This window comes from Rhinopithecus bieti, unplaced genomic scaffold (genome assembly GCF_001698545.2).
Source record: "Rhinopithecus bieti isolate Rb0 unplaced genomic scaffold, ASM169854v2 scaffold_15368, whole genome shotgun sequence".
Classification (NCBI taxonomy): Eukaryota; Metazoa; Chordata; class Mammalia; order Primates; family Cercopithecidae; genus Rhinopithecus; species Rhinopithecus bieti.
Window position 1 is genome coordinate 362,856 of NW_016808463.1, and position 19,263 is coordinate 382,118.

General features: G+C 34.7%; 1 protein-coding gene across 1 annotated transcript in view; it reads right to left on the bottom strand.

Moving 5' to 3' along the window:
* FOCAD (focadhesin) overlaps positions 1-19,263 on the bottom strand; it is a 318,600-nt gene that overhangs the window by 159,358 nt on the left and 139,979 nt on the right. The window contains 4 exon segments of the mRNA XM_017886722.1: positions 15,177-15,303; positions 17,210-17,340; positions 17,855-17,956; positions 18,380-18,484. Coding sequence (XP_017742211.1) covers positions 15,177-15,303; positions 17,210-17,340; positions 17,855-17,956; positions 18,380-18,484 — 465 coding nt within the window.

Below are 19,263 nucleotides of genomic sequence, written 5' to 3' on the forward strand. Positions count from 1 at the left end.
CAAGACCTATGTGGTATAATGTCATCTACATCACAAAAGATACCTAATGTATATTCAAAACATGAAAAAGGCTTTAGAATGACCTCCAACTAATAGTACAGTCCACGAACTCTAAGAATCCTTTTCCTTCAACTATAATGTTTCTAAACTTAAACACCTTTAAAAGAAAAGGTATATATTGCATTGTTCAAATACAATTTCTGGGCTTATATGCATGCTGATGAGGCTTTCTGATAAATTATATAACTGAAAAGACTTACCAGTCTCGCTGTCTTAATTCCAAATTTCCCTTAAGCAAGTTAACTTCTTTCACTAACAATTTCAGTATATGTGATTTTATTCATCTAATCAAGTTTAAGTCTAATTTGGTATCATTAGAGTTTTTGGAAATGAGTCTCTCAGTGATATTTTATCCTAGGCATGGTGAAGGTGGGGATACTCCTGTTTTTATGGACATGTTTATGTAGCACAGAAATGAGTTTAAGCCCAACAAATAACACCATTGTTTATAAAAGTTTAATTCTAGATCATTTGAGAGTACATGCTAAATAAAATACTTTTTAAAACAGACCTAATAATTCTTGTACAAACATAATGCTTCCAATCAGATTTCAAATTCCAAAACCTTTTCAAAACATTAATGTCATTTCGTCTACTGCCCTCCTTCAGTGATTCCGTCTCTATACTCTCTGTCCCCATTTACCCCCTGGCCAAAAAAAAACCCTACCCATTATATAAGCTTAAACCAGTATATTTTATTCACTGGAATGGTAGAACAGCACACAATTACCATCATTTTAGTCATGTCATTATTTCCAGCTCAGTGGCATTTATTCAGATGAGCACAATTTGCAACCACTGAGCCCAGCTCCTCTGATGTTAACTGGCATCATTAAAACCCTCCCAGTGTCCAGCTCGTTTGATCTTTTAAAGAATGCCCTTTGGTTTGTGACTGAGAGCCGGAAACTCACGGCTGGACACCCTGAACAGCCTTCAGGTTTGGTCACAGACTACTCATGTCAGTTAATAATCCTCAGAGATCATGATTTTGATTCAAGTGAGAGAACTTTTACACAAAAGCCTTGTATAAACTTTTATACAAAATAAACCCCAAAATGGATAAAATAAAGTACAGGGGCAATGGAGATTCTAAATGTAGTAACTTCGAAAGTTGAAATTGTAAATTTTCAGAGTAAAGTATCTTAAATGATCGTAACAAATCTGGGAATACTAAAGGGCAGACAGCAGAGAAAAGGGAACTGAAGAATAGAAGCAAAAATTGTAAGTAGTAAAATATTAAGACCTCCATTTAAAATTTTCCTATTATAAGTTTGGATATAGCATTCAACTTTCCATGATCTCCAAATGTTTTTTATTTTAAATAAAACAATCAATTAAAGAATAGCAGTCAACATAATTGTTTTCTTTTTAAGCAATAAACCTTTTATTTTTTATTTCCCTACCCATTTCATACATGACTTATGTGTACTGAATGGTATTCTATTAAACAAACATAATACAGTCAGTTAAAATTTCATTTCGATAATGAAAACCATACTTAAAATCTACTTGCAGGGTGCAAAGTGAATGTTAATAAAAGGTAAGTTCCTGCTGTCCTTTTAAAGTTAAAATAAGGCCAAACTACAACTTTCGACTGCAAAGAGTCATTGTGTAGTATATAAAAGCTCAGCATGGAAATAGATTCAACAAATGTACAAAAAGAGTTTTCATGCCCAAGAAGAACTGAAGGAATCAAAAAAACATGCCCCAACTACTAATAACATAGAGCGCTGTTCAAAAAGACCAACAAATTCATTCTCTAATGCATAGCAAGTTAAATTTAATAAACTCTTCTGCAAGGTTAGACAGGCAATCACCTTTAAAAGTCCCACAAACAAAACATAAGAACAACAAAAGAGGGTTGAGTGTAATAAATACTGAATCCACAGTAGGCGACAGAAGCCTTACTGTACACAGCTGAGAAAACCTGCCATTAGACAATGGATCACATTTCCATATTAAATTATATTTACCACGCTAAAAAATGCTTAAACAAAATGCAGGATTTCTATTGGCCATTTTTATACCACACTAACTCCCTAAAACCTTCCAAACCTGCTGAGTCCCATTGAAAATCATTCCCACCCCATGGTGCTCCAAAGGAGCCCCTAGACAAAGGGTTAGGATGATGAGAGAGGGCAGGGACAACTATCTTCTACCATGATTTCAGAAAGTAAATAAATAAATAAAAGGGGATAGAATAGCCAAAACATAACCTTGGCACAGGGTATTTCCGGGGAAATCACTGCCGTGACAAATGGCCTGAAATGAACTCTTCTAGCGGTCAAGAATCCCCAGGAAAGGCCGCCCCCCCTCCTTATCTATTGCTCAATCATACAATGCTTGGCTTTGAAAATATAGCACCCTCTTGGAGCTGGAAAAGATGAAAGAGCTTTTCTTCATGATCCTGCAACGCCTATTAATTTTTGCTACAACAGACTCACAGCTGATTAGGAAAATACAGGAGTAAGCACTGCCTCACATCCCCATCTCAGGACTTTGGGAGACAAAATGTTAAAAGTTAATCTCTCTTTTTCAGAACAATGTATTGATTTTAATTTTGGCACATTCTATGTTTCTTCTCCAACCCTGGACAATTTGTTTAGACTGAACATTCTTTTTCTCCTTGAAACATCAGTAGCAATGTTACTTGATTCCTATGCAGTTAGAGAATTATCTTTCAGAAATATTATGACTCATTCACCTCCACATGGAACACAGGTTGAGAAATCAGTCAATGGCTGACAGTAAAATTTAAATTGTTCCTAAATTACACTCACGCTTTTATCACAATTAGTAAGGCAACATGATACAACTGCAAAACCACAAGAATTATAGTCAAATGAAAAGAATATCTCCAAATCTCCATGTTACCAAATATTTTCAAGTTAATTTGGGTATGTTACTTAGCCTTTCTAAACCCATTAGTAAATATCACCTATATTACAAGATTATTATGATGTTTAATATAGGACATAATGTACACCAAATGCCAAACATTGTACATGGTATGAAAAAAAAGGGTAGCTTTTATACTTTTGTTTTACTGAAGTAGAATAACATACTGTAAAAAGAACAGATCTTAATTGTATAGTTTGATATTGTAAATTCTGACAAGTACATAAATACAGGTATAAAGGTATAATTGCCACCTCAATTAAAATAGAGACCAAAGAAATACAATGTGAGCCACATATATCCTTTTAAATTTTCTAGTAACCACATCTGAAAAGTAAAAAAAGTAAAATATTTTAAATATATTTTATTTGACACAATACATCCAAAAATTCTCATTTCAATATGCAACAATTTTTAAAACATTATCAATAAGATATTTTACTTGTTTTCATACTAAGGTTATATATTTTATATGTACAGCACATCACATTTGGGATTAGCCTATTTCAAGTGATCACTAGTCATATGTGGTTAATAGCTATTATACTGGATGATGCAAATATAAACCCAGTCCAGAAAATTTCCTCCTGTGCCTTCCTGGTCTATCTCCCTACTCCCACCTCAAGACAACCATTACTCTGATTTCTACCCACATAGATTAGTTCTGCCTATTCCTGAAGTTCATAAGGAAGGAATGGTATATGGACTCTTGTGTTTGGGTTCTTTCACTGAACATGTTTTCAAGATATATCTGTGTTGTTGCAAGCAGCAGTGGTCCATTCCTTTTTACTGCTAGTAGTATTCTATTATACAAATACACGACGATTTGTTTACCTATTGACCAAATAATGGATATTCAAGTTGTTTTCTTTTTTCCTCTTTTTCAACTTTTAAGTTCCAAGGTACACGTATAGGGTGTACAGGTTTGTTACATAAGTAAACGTGTGTCATGCTTGCTCCACAGATCAACCCATCACCTAGTTATTAAGTCCAACACACATTAGCTATTCATCTCAGATGCTCTCCCTCCCCCTCCCCCACAACTGGCCCCAGTGTGTGTTGTTCCCCTCTATGTGTCCATGTGTTCTCATCGTTCAGCTCCCATTTATAAGTGAGAACATGCGGTGTTTGGTTTTCTGTTCCTGTGTTAATTTACTGAGGATAACCGCTTCCACTTCCATCCATGTCCCAGCAACAGACATGATCTTGTTCTTTTATATGGCTGCACAGTATTCCTGAATAAAGAAAATCAAGTTGTTTTCAAATATGCTATCCTTAACAAAGCTGAAATGAACATTCCGTACAAGTCTTTTATCTCAACATGTTTTCATTTACTTGGGTAAATATCTGGAAGTGGAATTGCTGGATCATCAGGTAGAATTATGTTCATATTTATAAGAAATTGCACAATGCTTTTCCACAGTAGTTGTACATTTTACATTTGTGCCAACAATATATGAGATATCCAGTTACTTCATATATTCTCCAATACTTAGTATTGTCAGTCTTTTTTAGTTATTCCAGTGGTGTGCACATTTCCCAACAACCAGTGATGCTGACATTTTTCTATGTGTTTACTGTTCAATCATGTAACATTTTTCTTTGAAGAGCAGTTTGTGAAGTCGAAGAGAGAGTTGTTACAAAGACAAATTGAGATCACATATGAAGTTATTTGTAATGCTAAAATAAAGGACACACTTCCAAGGACTACTTGGGTCAGGCAGATGATGTAAATCTACAAGCCTAGAGAAGTGCACCAAATTAGAAAACACACTCATCTAAAGGAAGCTTCTATCTGCTACTTAGCACCAAGTGGTCACTGCCATGTGAAAAAGCAAGCCAGGTACTGCGAGATCTTCCTGTCTTATCAAGAGAAGGTAGATATTTGCATGTTTATCTTCAGTTAATACTGGAATTAATTTTAAAACTATTAATCCTACAGTAATCAAAGAAAATAAACCATAAGTTTTCAAACTTTTATTTATATAAATATTAGTGGCTTTTATACTAGGACAAACATCCTTATTATAATAAACATTAAACCATTCAGGACTGCTATTGGTTACTCTCAAAAGATGATACCTATTGCTCAACATTACTAATTATGAGGGAAATTCAAATTAAAACCACTATGAGATATCACCTCACACCCTTTAGGATGACTATTATCAAAAACACAAGAGACACAGAACGTTGATGGAAAAAGGGAACCCTATTACACTATTGGTGGGAATGCAGATTGGTACAGCTATTATGGAAAACAGTATAGAGGTTCTTAAAGAAACTAAAAATAAAACTGCCATATGACCTAGCAATCCTTCTTCTGGGTATATACATAAAGTAGCATACGCAACTTTGTAAAGACATTTGCATTCCCACGTTCATTAGTCACTACCTCATAAAGATATCACTGCCTTACAAAGATATCTGCACTCTCATGTTTATTAAAGCATTATTCACAGGGGCCAAAATATGGAAACAACCTAAGTGTCCACTGACAAATGAATGGATAAAGAAAACGTAATACATATTAACAATGGAATGTTATTCAGCCTTAAAAATGGAGGTCCTGTCATTTGCCACACCATGGATGAAACTAGACGGCATTATGCTAAGTGAAATAAGCCAGACACAGAAAGATGGGAAGGGTAGTGGAGGACTGGCAGGGAGGCAGGGATGGTTAGTGGGTACAAAGAAAAAAGAGAATGAGTAAGATTAAGTATTTTATAGCACAATTCAGTGACTACAGTTAACAACTCAATTTTACATTTTAAAATAAAGAGTGTAATCAGATTGTTTGCAACTCAAAGGATAAATGCTCAAGGGGATGGATACCCCATTCTCCATGACGTACTTATTTCATGTTGCATGCCTGTACCAAAGCACCTCTTGTACCCTCATAAATATATATACCTACCATATACCCCAAAAAATTAAAAATTAAAAAAAGAATGAAGGTAACAGCTAATAATGCTTCAGTTGTAACATCTACCCAGGAGGATCTGCCTTATTTGGAGAGAATAGAAGAAAAGTAGATGTTGGAGAGAATGTAAAACAGAACTGCCACTTTTGAAAACAGTATGGCATTCCTCAAAACAGTTAAACACAGAATTATATGATCCAGCAATTCCACTCTTAGATATATACCAAAAAAAGGATGAAACATACATCGACATGAAAGCTTGTACATGAAGGCTCACAGCACCATTATTCATAATGGCCAAAAAAATGGAAACAAGCCAAATATTCATCAACTGATATGGCCATACAACACAATATTACTCAATCCTAAAAAGACACTATAAAAAGTATTGATACATGTTGCCACGAGAATGAACCTTGAAAATATTATGCCAATTGAAAAGCCAAACACAAAAGGCAACATACTGTATGAATCCATAGGAAGTGTCCAGAATAGGGGTATCTATGCAGACAGAAAGCAGACTAATGGTTCCCTAAAGCAGGGAGGTATGGGAGGATTAGGGTTCAATGCTTAAGGAATGTGGCTTTCATATGAGGTAATGAAAAGGTTCTAAAATTGATTTTAGTAAACTTTTCAAAACTCTATTCAAAAAGTCACTAAATTATGCACTATATAGGCGAACTGTATATTTATGAATTACATCTCAATATCACAGAATATATAAAGAAAAAAGAAACATACAGGTGAGCTATTGAGCCTCTTTCCTCTAGTTCCTAATCTTTCCCTCTGCTACCTGAGAATGCTGCTTAAGGTTTGAAATATTCTGTTCATGTGTCTTCTATCTCTCCCCTGAACATTTCTAAATTTTAAATACATTTAGTGTACTTAACACCATGTTTTCCCTACCAGACTGTGAGCTCCTAGAAGGCCAAAAATGTCTCATAAATCTTTACATGCAAAAAGCCTTGCACAGCCTGGATCAAGTTTTCAATATTTTTATTTTAAAGTTAACACATTTTGTGTCCTACCTACAGAAATCTTTACCTCATGTTTGCTGTTGCAACAGACAGGGTTTGAAGGAGAAGCTGTGCCAACTTATTTTCCCTTGCTCTCCTCACCACCACTGCTTACCAGAGAATGAATAAATGACAACTGGCCAGAACACAGCTGAAAGGCTGCCAACCATTCTATTTGAACATCTTCAGGAACAGACAATAACCTTTATGAGATTATGATATCAAGATGATCCCTTGTATACTTACAACCATAAACCCAAATACCTGTAGAACAACACAGTGACAACTTCATCTTCTTTTAAAAGAAAAGATTGTCCAAAAAAAAAAAAAAAGAATAATTGCTTTAAAGCTATGGATTTAAATAAGATCCCTAGTCAATAAAATGAATTTCAAAACCATCCTTTAAAGGTACTCATAGGCCAGGCATGAGATTATCATGCCTATAATCTCAGTACTTTGGGAGGCCAAGGTGAGAGGACTGCTTGAGCCAAGGAGTTCAAGACAAGCAGCCTGGTCAACATAGTGAGACCCTGTCTCTACAAAAAATTTAAAAGTTAGCCAGATATAGTGGCATGCACCTGTAGTTCCAGCTACTCAGCAATCTAACGTGGGAGGATCCCTTGCACCCAGAGATGGAGACTGCTGTGGACATGACCACACTACCACACTCCAGCCTGGGTGTCAGAGCAAGACCCCATCTCAATAAATAAATAAGAGAAAAAAATGGGAAGCAACTTAAACATTCAATCAAAAATGAATCATTTGATTACTAACAATATTTTCATTGAATGGAAAGTAAGCCATTAAATTATGTCGCTACATCAAAAATCTTTCTAGGAAAATGTGAACTAATTAGAGAACATAGAAACTCTGTGAAATAATGTGTAAAGAAAATACAATGAAAAGGGATATGAAAACAGCTTTGTGAGAGAATAATGAATGATACTACTTTTTTTTCATTACCCAAAGTAAATGTGATGCTTTAAAACCTAACATCTTTGGAAATGGGATAAAACACTTCAACACACCTTTAAAATATAAAGTGTAATATGCAATCAGTAAAACACTAAAATTAATATACTTTAGCTCAAACATCTTTTTCATTAAGACCTTTAGGCAAAGTCTTAATAATGCAAAACCTTATACATTAACCAATCACAAAGAAAATGGAGAAGGATAGGAAAAAAGTCCAAATATCATTCTCAAAAAAAGTTTTCTCCAATAACACAACATGACAAGGTAAAGTGAACACAAACACAACCACCAAAAACACACAATGCCAGCAAATGAATTTTATCTTAATAAAAACTGTACTGAGGCAGACCTGGGTTTGAGTCCTGACTACTACATTTTAGTTGTATGAATTTGGGCAATTATTCAACTTTTGTAAACCTCTCAGAAGAAAACGGTACCTGTCACGATTGGGGTTTTCTTCAATTGTAAGGATTAAATAAGATAATAAATATAATGACTGTAGTATATGCTGTTAACTATACCGAAAGTACTCAGCAAATCAAGAGATGCCTACTACTGCTGCTACAAATATTAAAACATCTCTAGCAGTTTTCCAGCTGAAAGCATTATGCTAATTTCATATAAAAACAAAGAAAATGTTACACATGAACAAAGTAGCAAAGAATAACATAATGTATGTTCATCTGATCTCTCCTATGGTTTGATAAGCTCTCTTTGTAGTGAAAGGCCCACAAACCAAGCTCATGCTTTCAAGTATCACTTACTTAGAGGTATCAGGACAGAATTCTTTTACTCATCATTCCTATAGAAATGAAATGTAACCTGGCTAATCAGGGAAGTCAAAAGCAATAAAGAAGAAAATATTCAAAGGATCTGAATAGACAGTTCTCCAAAAAGGTAACAGAAGTGGCCAAAAGTAATAGGAAATGTTCAATATTATTAGTCATCAGGGAAATGCAAATGAAAACTACATGGGATATCACTTCACACTCATTAGGATGGCTATAGTTAAAAAGGAAACAGATAATAAAAAATGTTAGTATTAACATCACTGATCATTAGAGAAATGCAAATCAAACCCACAAGGATATACTATCTCACAGTAGTCAGAATGGCAATTATTAAAAGGTCAAGAAACAACAGATGCTGGTGAAGTTGTGGAGAAATAGGAACACTTTTACACTGTTGATGCAAATGTAAATTAGTTCAACAATTGCAGAAGGTGCAGTTTTTCCTCAAAGATCTAGAACTAGAAATACCATCTGACCCAGCAATTTCATTACTGGGTATATACCCAAAGTAATATAAATTATTCTATTACAAAGACATATGCGCATGTATGTTCATGGCAGCACTACTCACAATAGCAAAGACAAGGAATCACCCCCAAATGGCCATCAATGATAGACCAGTTAAAGAAAATGTGGTACACACACACCATCGAATACTATGCAGCCATAAAAAGGAATGAGAGCATGTTGTCCTTTGTAGGAACATGGATGGAGCTGTAGTCATTATCCTCAGCAAACTAATATAGGAACAGAAAACTAAACACCACATGTTGTCAATTATAAGTGAGATTTGAACAACGAGAACACATGAACACAGGGAGGGGAAAAAACACACACCAAGAACTGTCAGGGGAGGGGGTGGGGGGAGGGAGAGCATTAGAAAAAATAGCTAATGCAAGCTGGGATTCATACCTAGGTGATGGGTTGATAGGTGCAGCAAACCACCATGGCACACCTTTACCTATGTAACACACCTGCACGTCCTGCATATGTACCCCAAAACTTAAAACAAAATCAAAATTTTAAAATAAAATCACTTTCTTGAAAAAAAAAAGTGTTGGTGAGGATGTGGAGAAATTAGAACCTTCTTACACTGCTGGTGCAAATGTAAAATTGCACAACCACTATGGAAAATAGTTTGGCAGTTCCTCAAATGGTTAAACAGTGAGTTACCCTATGACCCACTAATCCCACTCCTAGAGATCTATCTACCAAAATGAAAATATGTATCCACATAAAAACTTGTTCACAAATGTTCATAGCAGCATTATTCAAAATAGCCAAAAATAGAAACAATCCCAATGTCCGTCAATTTCTAAATACATATTCTATTGTTTACATTTCAGATTTTCAACATGTCATGGAATACAGAGAGTAAAATGGCTACGACAGTGGAGCAAACTAATATATCATCTTACATAGTTACTTTTTTATGACGAGTAGCTAAAATCTACTTTTTTTTTTTTTTTTTTGAGGCAGGGTCTTGCTCTATCATCCAGGCTGGAATGCAGTGGCTCAATCATGGCTAACTGCAGCCTCAATCTTCCTAACTCAGCTTCCCAAGTGCTGGGACAACAGGTGTGTGCCACTATGCCCAGCTAATTTTTCATATTTTTATAGAGACAAGGTTTGCCATGTTGCCCAGGCTGGCCTCAAACTCCTGGCTTCAAGCCATCTGCTCACCTTGGCGTCTTAAAGTGCTGGGATCACAGGTGTGAACCAACATGCCCAGCCAAAATCTACTTATTTAATAAAAATATTTAAGAAAATAAAATTTTATTAACCTTGGGCCTCACATTTTACATTCACTATCTAAACCCGTTCATACATACCTTCTATTTTGTATCCTTTAACCTACATCTCCTACTTCCTCCTCCCTCTCACTGCTGTGGTAAACACTATTTTATTCTATATATCTGTGTATCGGAGCTCTTTCTTTTTTTTCAGATTCCACATATAAGAGAGATCATGCAATATTTTTCTTTCCGTGTCTGTCTTCTGTCATTTATCATAATGTCATATAGGTTCATCTACGTTGTCCCAAATGGCAGGATATCCTTTTTTTAAGGGTGAATAATATTCCATGGTGTGTATACATACATGCATACACACACACACACACACACTCAATATTAACAATCACACACACACCACAATTTTCTTTATCCATTTGTCTGTCAGTGGCAAATGTCCATCAATTGATAAGTAGATAAACAAAATGTGGTAAAGCCAAACAGAATAATATTCAACAATAAAAAGAAAGAAAGTACTGACATGCTGTAACATGGATGAACCTTGAAAATACGTTAAGTGAAAGAAGCTAGTTACAAAAGACAACACATCATATGATTCTGTTTATAAGAAATGTCCAGAATAAGTAAATCCACAGAGACAAAAAGTAGATTCGTGGTTGCCTAGGGCCAGGAGAAATGTGGAATACAGAGATTAGGGGTGACAGCTAAAGGGTATGGAGTTTTGTGGGGAGTTAAAAGTGTCCTAAAATTGATTGTGATGATGGCTGTGTAATGCTCTGAATATACTTAAACTCATTAAATTATACATCTTAAATGAATGAATTGTATGCTTTGTGAATTATATCTCAATAAAATTGCTTTTTAAAAGGATTATTGCTTATTGGAGCCATTATTCTGTATTCAGACAGAAAGATGTAAGAAAATTAAGGGAAATGATGGTGGGTGGGGCAAAAAGTAATGAGAAAGCTCAATGGAAAAGATATGAAAAACAGAATGCGGGAATATTAATTATTTTCCTTTGAAAATGACAAATTCATAGTGTAATGATAAATAAAATTACTACTTTTAATGCCCATATTTTTCAAAGGAAACAAGCCTGGGAGTAACCAAAGAGCATGAGACTTGGAGTCTTGAGACTACTTTTGTGAACCATGTGTTAAATTGCCAGAACCTCTGTTTCTTCAATATAAAATGAAGTCCTACAATCCCGATATCATAAAATGTTCAAATTCACAGTAGGTACCTGTGTTAATTAGGGTTCTCTAGAGGGACAGAACTAATAGGATAGAGGTATGTATGAAGGGAAGTTTATTAAGGAGTCTTGATATCACAAGGTGAAGTCCCATAACAGGCCATATGCAAACTAAGGAATAAGGAAGCCAGTCTGAGTCCCAAAACCTCAAAAGTAGGGAAGTCAACAGTGTAGCCTTCATCTGTGGCCAAAAGCCTGAGGGCCCCTGGAAAACCACTGGTGTCCAAGAGTCCAAAAGCTGAAACACTTGGAGTCTGATGTTCAAGGGCAGGAAGCATTCAGCATGGGAGAAAGATGAAGACTAGAAGACTCAGCAAGTCAAGTCCTTCCAACTTCTGCCTGCTTTACTCTAGTCATGCTGGCAGCTGAATAAATGGTACACTCTCAGTTTGAGGGTGGGTTTGCCTCTCCCAGTCCACTGACTCAAATGTTAAGCTCTTTTGACAAAACCCTCAGACGCACCCAGGAACAATACTTTGCATCCTTCCATCCAATCAAGTTGACACTCAATATTAACAATCACAGAACCCAAGAAACTTTAGCTATAATTTTTTAAAAGCAATTCAGCCCTATAAACAAACTTGTAAATTCCCAAATCAATACATCAATAGCATTAAGGAAGGGACAAATTTCTCTTTGCCAATTCCAGACAGCCAGACTAAATTCTTGCCTTTATGGTCAGCCAAGATTCCTACAACCTTCTCTCTCTGTTGTTTGTTTAGCAAAGTAGCACTAAAGAAACCCATACTGAAAACACAATCTTTACCTTGACACAATTGGAAGGTAGATAGAATCCACCCTTTTAATCTTTCATCGATGTCTAGGATAAATAATTAAGCAGCAATAATTCTAAACTTAACCTGATGCAAGCAAAGACAAAAGAATTTCATGATTATAACTTTCAAGATCAAAGAGTTCACTTTCAAACCAAAGGGGGGAAAAAGCTACTTATTTTACAAAGGCAAAGTAGGGAAAGCCCTGCAAAATCCAATTTTGGGCACTTTTCCAACTATGGTATTTTCTTAAAGATAGAGTTATTCAATTTATTCTCTTATCTTTATTAATTTGTTTCATTTCACCAAATTAGGCTGTCTTTCCATATACCTAATTATATTCGATAGTTAAGGATCTAAAGAGTAACAGATAGACAAATCATTACCAAACGCTACCGGGAAATGGATTTATAACTATGCTGAATGTTTTCCTTCTTGAAATCTTGGGTACATCACGCTTCACACATGATATCAATTAGAAAACAAAATAACTGGCTTCACAGAATGCAAGCTGACCTCTGTGAATAGCACTCTGGACACACAACAAAAAAAAAGATGAGCCCCAAATTAGTAAATGCGGCATGGCAAGAGCCGGTGAATACCAAATATACTTTACGACTGTAACACACATCACAGGACATAACAGCAGCAGCTTCACAAGTAATGAACACACACATACACACACACACACACACACAAAGCTTGGAAAGCCTAAAACAAAACAGAAAGATATATTAGTACCATCATCAAGCCTCAGAGGAAAATAGATTATATCTACTTATTTAGATAAACACAAAGATATTCATTACCAAACATTAAAAAAATTATCATCAAAAGTAACAGTAATGCAGTCACTTTCAACGAATTCCACAATTCTGGACATTGATAATATCCATAAAGAAAACTGGCATATAACACTTAGTAAGCATCAATAAAATTGCTTTAGTAAGCATCAATAAAATTTACTTTCTAGACAAGAATGAACAGATGAAAAACAAGAGGTAGGAAAATAAGCATTCTTTAAAATAATATGAACTTAACTGATTAGTGGTATTGCTTTATTATTTATTAATACCTATGTGAGCAGATATTACACTATGTCTTTTTTGTGTATAATCTTATTTTATCCTCCTGTGAAGGAACGAAGTTTCAGAGAAGCTAACTAGTCAAAAGACACATAGAACAACTGATATATATTACATACACTACTGCCTAAAAAGAAACATGCTTTATCTTCAGTACTAACCACAGTTAATGATGATGGCTTAGAGAAATGGAAAGAGAAATGTCAGTGCCAAACTCAGGGTATTTCTTATGAATTAATAAGCATTGATAAACTATAGAGCCTTATAGTAACAGGAGGGGATGGGCAGAGAAAACAATGGAATCATAAAAGCTGTAAGGGTAAATCACTATTTATTGTAAGAAAAAATGTTAATTTCAGAAATGAGTTGATGCCTGTTAGGAAAAAATAATGAAAAGGAAATACTGCAAAACAGTAAAAATGATCACTTTTGGAAGTGAAAGTTTAGAATTCTTTCTTCTCTCAAAGCTGGTTTAAAATAGAGTTTAGGATTACTTATTATGAAAGTAATACAACTATTAAAGAGATATTTCCCAATCTTAGATAACTGATAGAAGTAGTAAAATCAAACGTCCTTGGGTATATACACGTGGTATTCTCCTGCTATAATGGCCCCTTGTCATTAAGTTCTAACAACTTTTCCAAATATTGGGCACATGATGTGAAAGCATTGTCCTTACTACACATCAGTTTTTAAACAGCAATGGTTTTCATTGCCTGCTGAAATAAGTGTTCACCAAAAAGAATAGAAGTATATTCTCAAACCAAGATCCTGGGTAAATATCTATCCTCTCTCTGGGGTCTATCTTCCTCATCTGTAAAATGGTGTTAATCCCTATACTGCAGAGTTGTTAAGAAAATACATAAAAGTGCTTAGCCCAAGGACATGAGCATAACACTCAATATGGCTGTCACTTATATTATCATATCATTATATTCATTACTATCATTATCAACCATAACTAACCATAACCTTAAGGTGAGAGAATTCTTCTCTGTCTCATTCACTAAAAAAACTACAATTGGGTATGTATGTTCACTAAGTCAAAAAGTTTGGTTAGGTCAATGAATGATCTTTGGTGCAATTACCACATTTCTCTAAAACAGTAGGTTCTCTCTGCTGTGTTATAATTCTGGGAACAGTCTGAAGTTGAGAAAATGATTTACAAGTTTAGTTCTAATATTTACCCACCCTACTCAATCTAATCACTAGGAATGAATGGTTCTTTCCCAATCGTTTAGCAAACAATAATTTTTGTTAGCTATAAAAGTGCCATTGGCCCACGACAATTTCTTCACCTCACCTGTTTCTAAAGCTTTCTAATCACAAAATTAAGAAGCAACTATATTCTAGAGTTCTCCTATAGGCATAACTTTCCCTTTTGTCTTAACAAAATAAATAAGAAAAAAGAAAACCTGAAGTCTGGTTTTCTTTGATCTCTAGAGAAAGCCTACATGACAGGATGTTTCAAGATTCCCTTCTAGAAAGAATTTGTAAAGCAGGTCTTGCTTCACTTTTCCAAGAAAAAAATCACTGGGAATGAACCCTCAGACTTTCAGTTATTTGAATCTAATCTTACATTCTTGTACCCACTCTGCCTTATAAAAGATTTTCTTCAAAATTATCCAAAGCAATTTAAAAATGCCTACCTCAGCTTGACAGAGTGCATGAAGACCTTGTAATACCAAGGCTGCTGGAGTAGCTTGATCAGGCTTGGTGCATTCATTCAACACCTGAGAAATAGCTGCCAACATATCTGCACCATGTTGATATGGCCTACAAGAAATGAAAGTTTAAAAGCAAAATTAATGCTAAAGAGCAATTATCACTCCCAGATCTTTTGCCTAAACAAAAAGCATCCATCATTTTCTATACTCTTGTGCCACTAAATGGTGACCCTCAAATATTAACACCACGTTTTTTCTTCAAAAATGTGCATCATGATCATTTTCTGCTATAATTTTATGTTCATTTTATACAGAAATAACCCAAAACACACTTTTAACAAATTTCATTCATCCTAAATCACAAATCCTCTTGTCTAAATTGAGAAAAACTCAAGGCTGTATTAATGGTAAAAAGAACTGAATCACCTAATGAGATTATTGGTAAAGATAGAGCTATTCTTGCCTGATAGTATCAGATACTCACTACAAAAGCAGGAATTTGAGAACAGGAGATGATTTGTGCTAGTAGCAATACTAACTAGGGTGGCTGCACCTATCATAATAATGATGATAATGATAAAAATTATAAAAACTATAACCGACTGAGCTCCTATCTCATGCCAGATACTGTGCTAAATTCATTCACTCATCCTCCTCCCCTTCCTCTTCTTTCTAATCCACATATATTGTGCTATCGCCAGAATATCATTAATTTCACAGTTATGCAAGTCTATTCCCTGAATTCCTTACCTTTCAATAATATCTTTTCTTTAATTAACAAAATGTAAATTGATGAAATTGCCTGTCAGAATTCTATTGTTTCACTGTCCCACAAGTGGAAATAATTTTCCAAAATGAAAAAATTGTACAGATCTGGAGGTAGTAACTGAAACGAACACTGAATAAGTTATCAGTAGACTCTGATCTGGTCTGATATTCAGTCTATTCTGAGCCTCAACTTTAATTATATAAAATAAGAATGTCAGTCAATAACTTTCATCTCTGAATTTTTTTCCATGCCAATAGCTCAATAAAATTCAAACTCCCAGTTCTTGGGTTATACACATGTAATTCCTTTTTTTTTTTTTCTTTTACACTGAGGTCCTTTCTGTGTTGCTAAAAGATGGAAGCTTAGAAAAGAGGCAAAATTGCTAGGGCTTAGTTTCTGTATATTCTGATCCAAATTTTACTTGAAACAGAAATCATCCATGTTATCAGCATCTGAGCCAACCCATTGCACAGCTTCAGAAAGTAGCATTCACACTGCTGTCATTAACAGAAGTGAGAATGATGTTACCAGGAATTCAATGCAGTGGCCTGATCAACAAATGAAACTGCAGGACTACAACTATTTCAAATGCATCAAGCCTATTTCCTCTGTAAACATTTTCATCTTAGCACATGCAAGAAAAAAAGTTTTGATATGGTAGAGCTCGACTTATATTATTTCAGTCTTGTCACCTCCACCTTGTTTATTAATCCATAATCTAGAACAGCAGAGTCATCTTCCTAATTTCTTTATGTTTTCCTAAAAGCTTACAACATACATAAAAATTCATCTTCATTTTCTTCCTTGTTATAATTACAAATAATTTCACGCAGTAAGTCAAAAATAAGGGCTCCCCATTAAAACTACTTATCTCCCTACTTAAACCAAGGGAGAATATAAGAAAGAACAGTTTATGACAACAGTCTACTGTGTAGTTTTCAGGGATTCATATATGGAAAAATAGAAAACATAACATCACATGTTTTACTGCAATATTAAATTATTCATCAGAAAAGGATATAAATATCCTACAAACCTAGATACAAGACTAGATCTGAAAAGGAAAGACATACTTCTCAAAGCTATTGTTCAATATTATTAAATTTTATAATCAGAAAACTTAAGTTAAAAAATTATTAGTACTCTACATATTCTCTATCTTTTCTTGCCTCTTGCTTGCAATAAAAAAATTAAATACAAAATAATATATCATGATATACATTCCTAAGAATTAACAACATCATACCTCTGCTTACATATATCTCTGATTGATGCTGCTTTTGCAATCAGTTTCTCCCATTGGACTTCCTTGCCCACCGAAAGAGAAGGTACATCAGACATAGCCATGAAACGCTGCAGTTCAGGATAGACTCGGTCCTATGAAGGCAATTTTACAAAAAAGGTAGTTTCCCAACTTGAGTTGAATAATCATCATCTTCCCTTTATGCAGCATTTTCACCTCCAAATCCTCCATCTGCATTGCAAATTATAATGTAGTTCTTCTAATCAGCAGAGAAGATTGCTGTAGTGATTACTGGGGATTTTCTTATAGACCAATGTACTGTTGATTTCATAAAACAAGAAGAAAGTGGCTAAATCTCACCCTAATTACAAAGGCTCTAATCATTTATATTTCCATTATTTCTCAAGCAAATGGAAAGATACATTTCAGAAATAAAGAAATAAGATTTTATATTCTCAATTTCTCTGAAAGTCAATAGCAACTAACTGCATTACAAATGCATCACAATAAATCAAAACTTTTTCAATGCAATCATTGATGCCACTCATTAATACCACTCAACCAAAGCATTGCCATATATGACATAATTATTTTCCTTCAGTGAAAGGAATATATTTAATACTCATGCAAGTGCATATCTGAAATTACCTGCTTTTCCCACAATGATGTCAGCAAACGCAAAGTGACAGCTCTTAGTCGTGGGGTGGTTCCAAGTAGTTGTATTACTCGTAGAATTTGTCCTACACACACCTAGAAAATATTCAAGAAACTCTATTTGTATAAACGTGAATGCAGACAAACTCGAAGTTACCAAAAGCATTTTTAAACCCCTTGTTATAAAATGAAGACTGAAAACAAAGTTTGCTGTAATATTACCCACCTTCTTAAAGGATGAAAGATAGCGTTGGAGGGGCTAGATAGCAATCCTGGGAACATAAGGACCTAATCTCAGAAAATGGCCAAAGTGAAAACTTGGATACTAAGTAATTTAAAAGAATTAATTATTAAATATTGTAATAAATACTTTTGTCTTCAGATATTACCTCCTAGCTCAACAAGAGAAGTAGTGATTATGGCAAAATTTAGGGCTCAAAATTTCATAATTCTAAAAAGAATTCAATGTATTATTCATGACTCACTTTTCTCCCCAAGTAAATTAATTAACATACTAACCTTGTGAACACCAAGCTTAGGTAAACTATACAATATATCATTATATAATATAGGTTCCAGTGGTCTTCCCAATTTGAACATCAAAACTGGAATCAGATTTGGCACCTAAAATAAATTTTTAAAATATATTACATATGCCTTGTTACAAAAAAGTAATACATAATGGAATATTTATCTTTTTTTCCAGAGGAATAATAAGAATATGAATGAATTGGAAGACTTAGAATATATCAGTTAGCTATTAATGGCTAATGATAATTTCATCACTAGTATTCTACCACTTTTATAATTAGCTGCCAAACACCAATCAAAAAGTGCTTTTCTTGAACAACTATAACATCACTTCTGAGAAATACGATAGCAGTTAAGATACGTCCTGCCTTGCCATGCATGGTGGCTCACCCCTGTAATCCCAGCACTTTGAGAATCCAAGGCAGGAGGATTGCTTCAGTCCCGGAGTTGAAGGCCAACCTGGGCAACACAGGAAGACCCTGTCGCTACAGAAAATTTTTAAATTAACTGGTCATGGTAGTGCACACCTGTAGCCTCCGCTACTTCGGAGGGTAAGGTGGGAGGATCACTTAACACTGGGAGCTCAACATGACAGTGAGCCATGATTGCACCACTGCACTCCAGCCTAGATGACAGAGCAAGACCCTGTCTCAAAAAAATAAAAAGATACATCCTGCCTCAAAGAAGTTTAAAGCTCTAATGAACAACCAACACTTAAGATATGTAAACAATAAAATTTCACATAATGAAACATTCAATTAGGTTACTCCAATAAGAAGTAATTAAAGTCAGTGTACTACAAAGGAGCCAATGGACAAAAATTTCCCTCTAAGTCCTCATTTCAATCTCTATGCATAACACAATAAAATGTG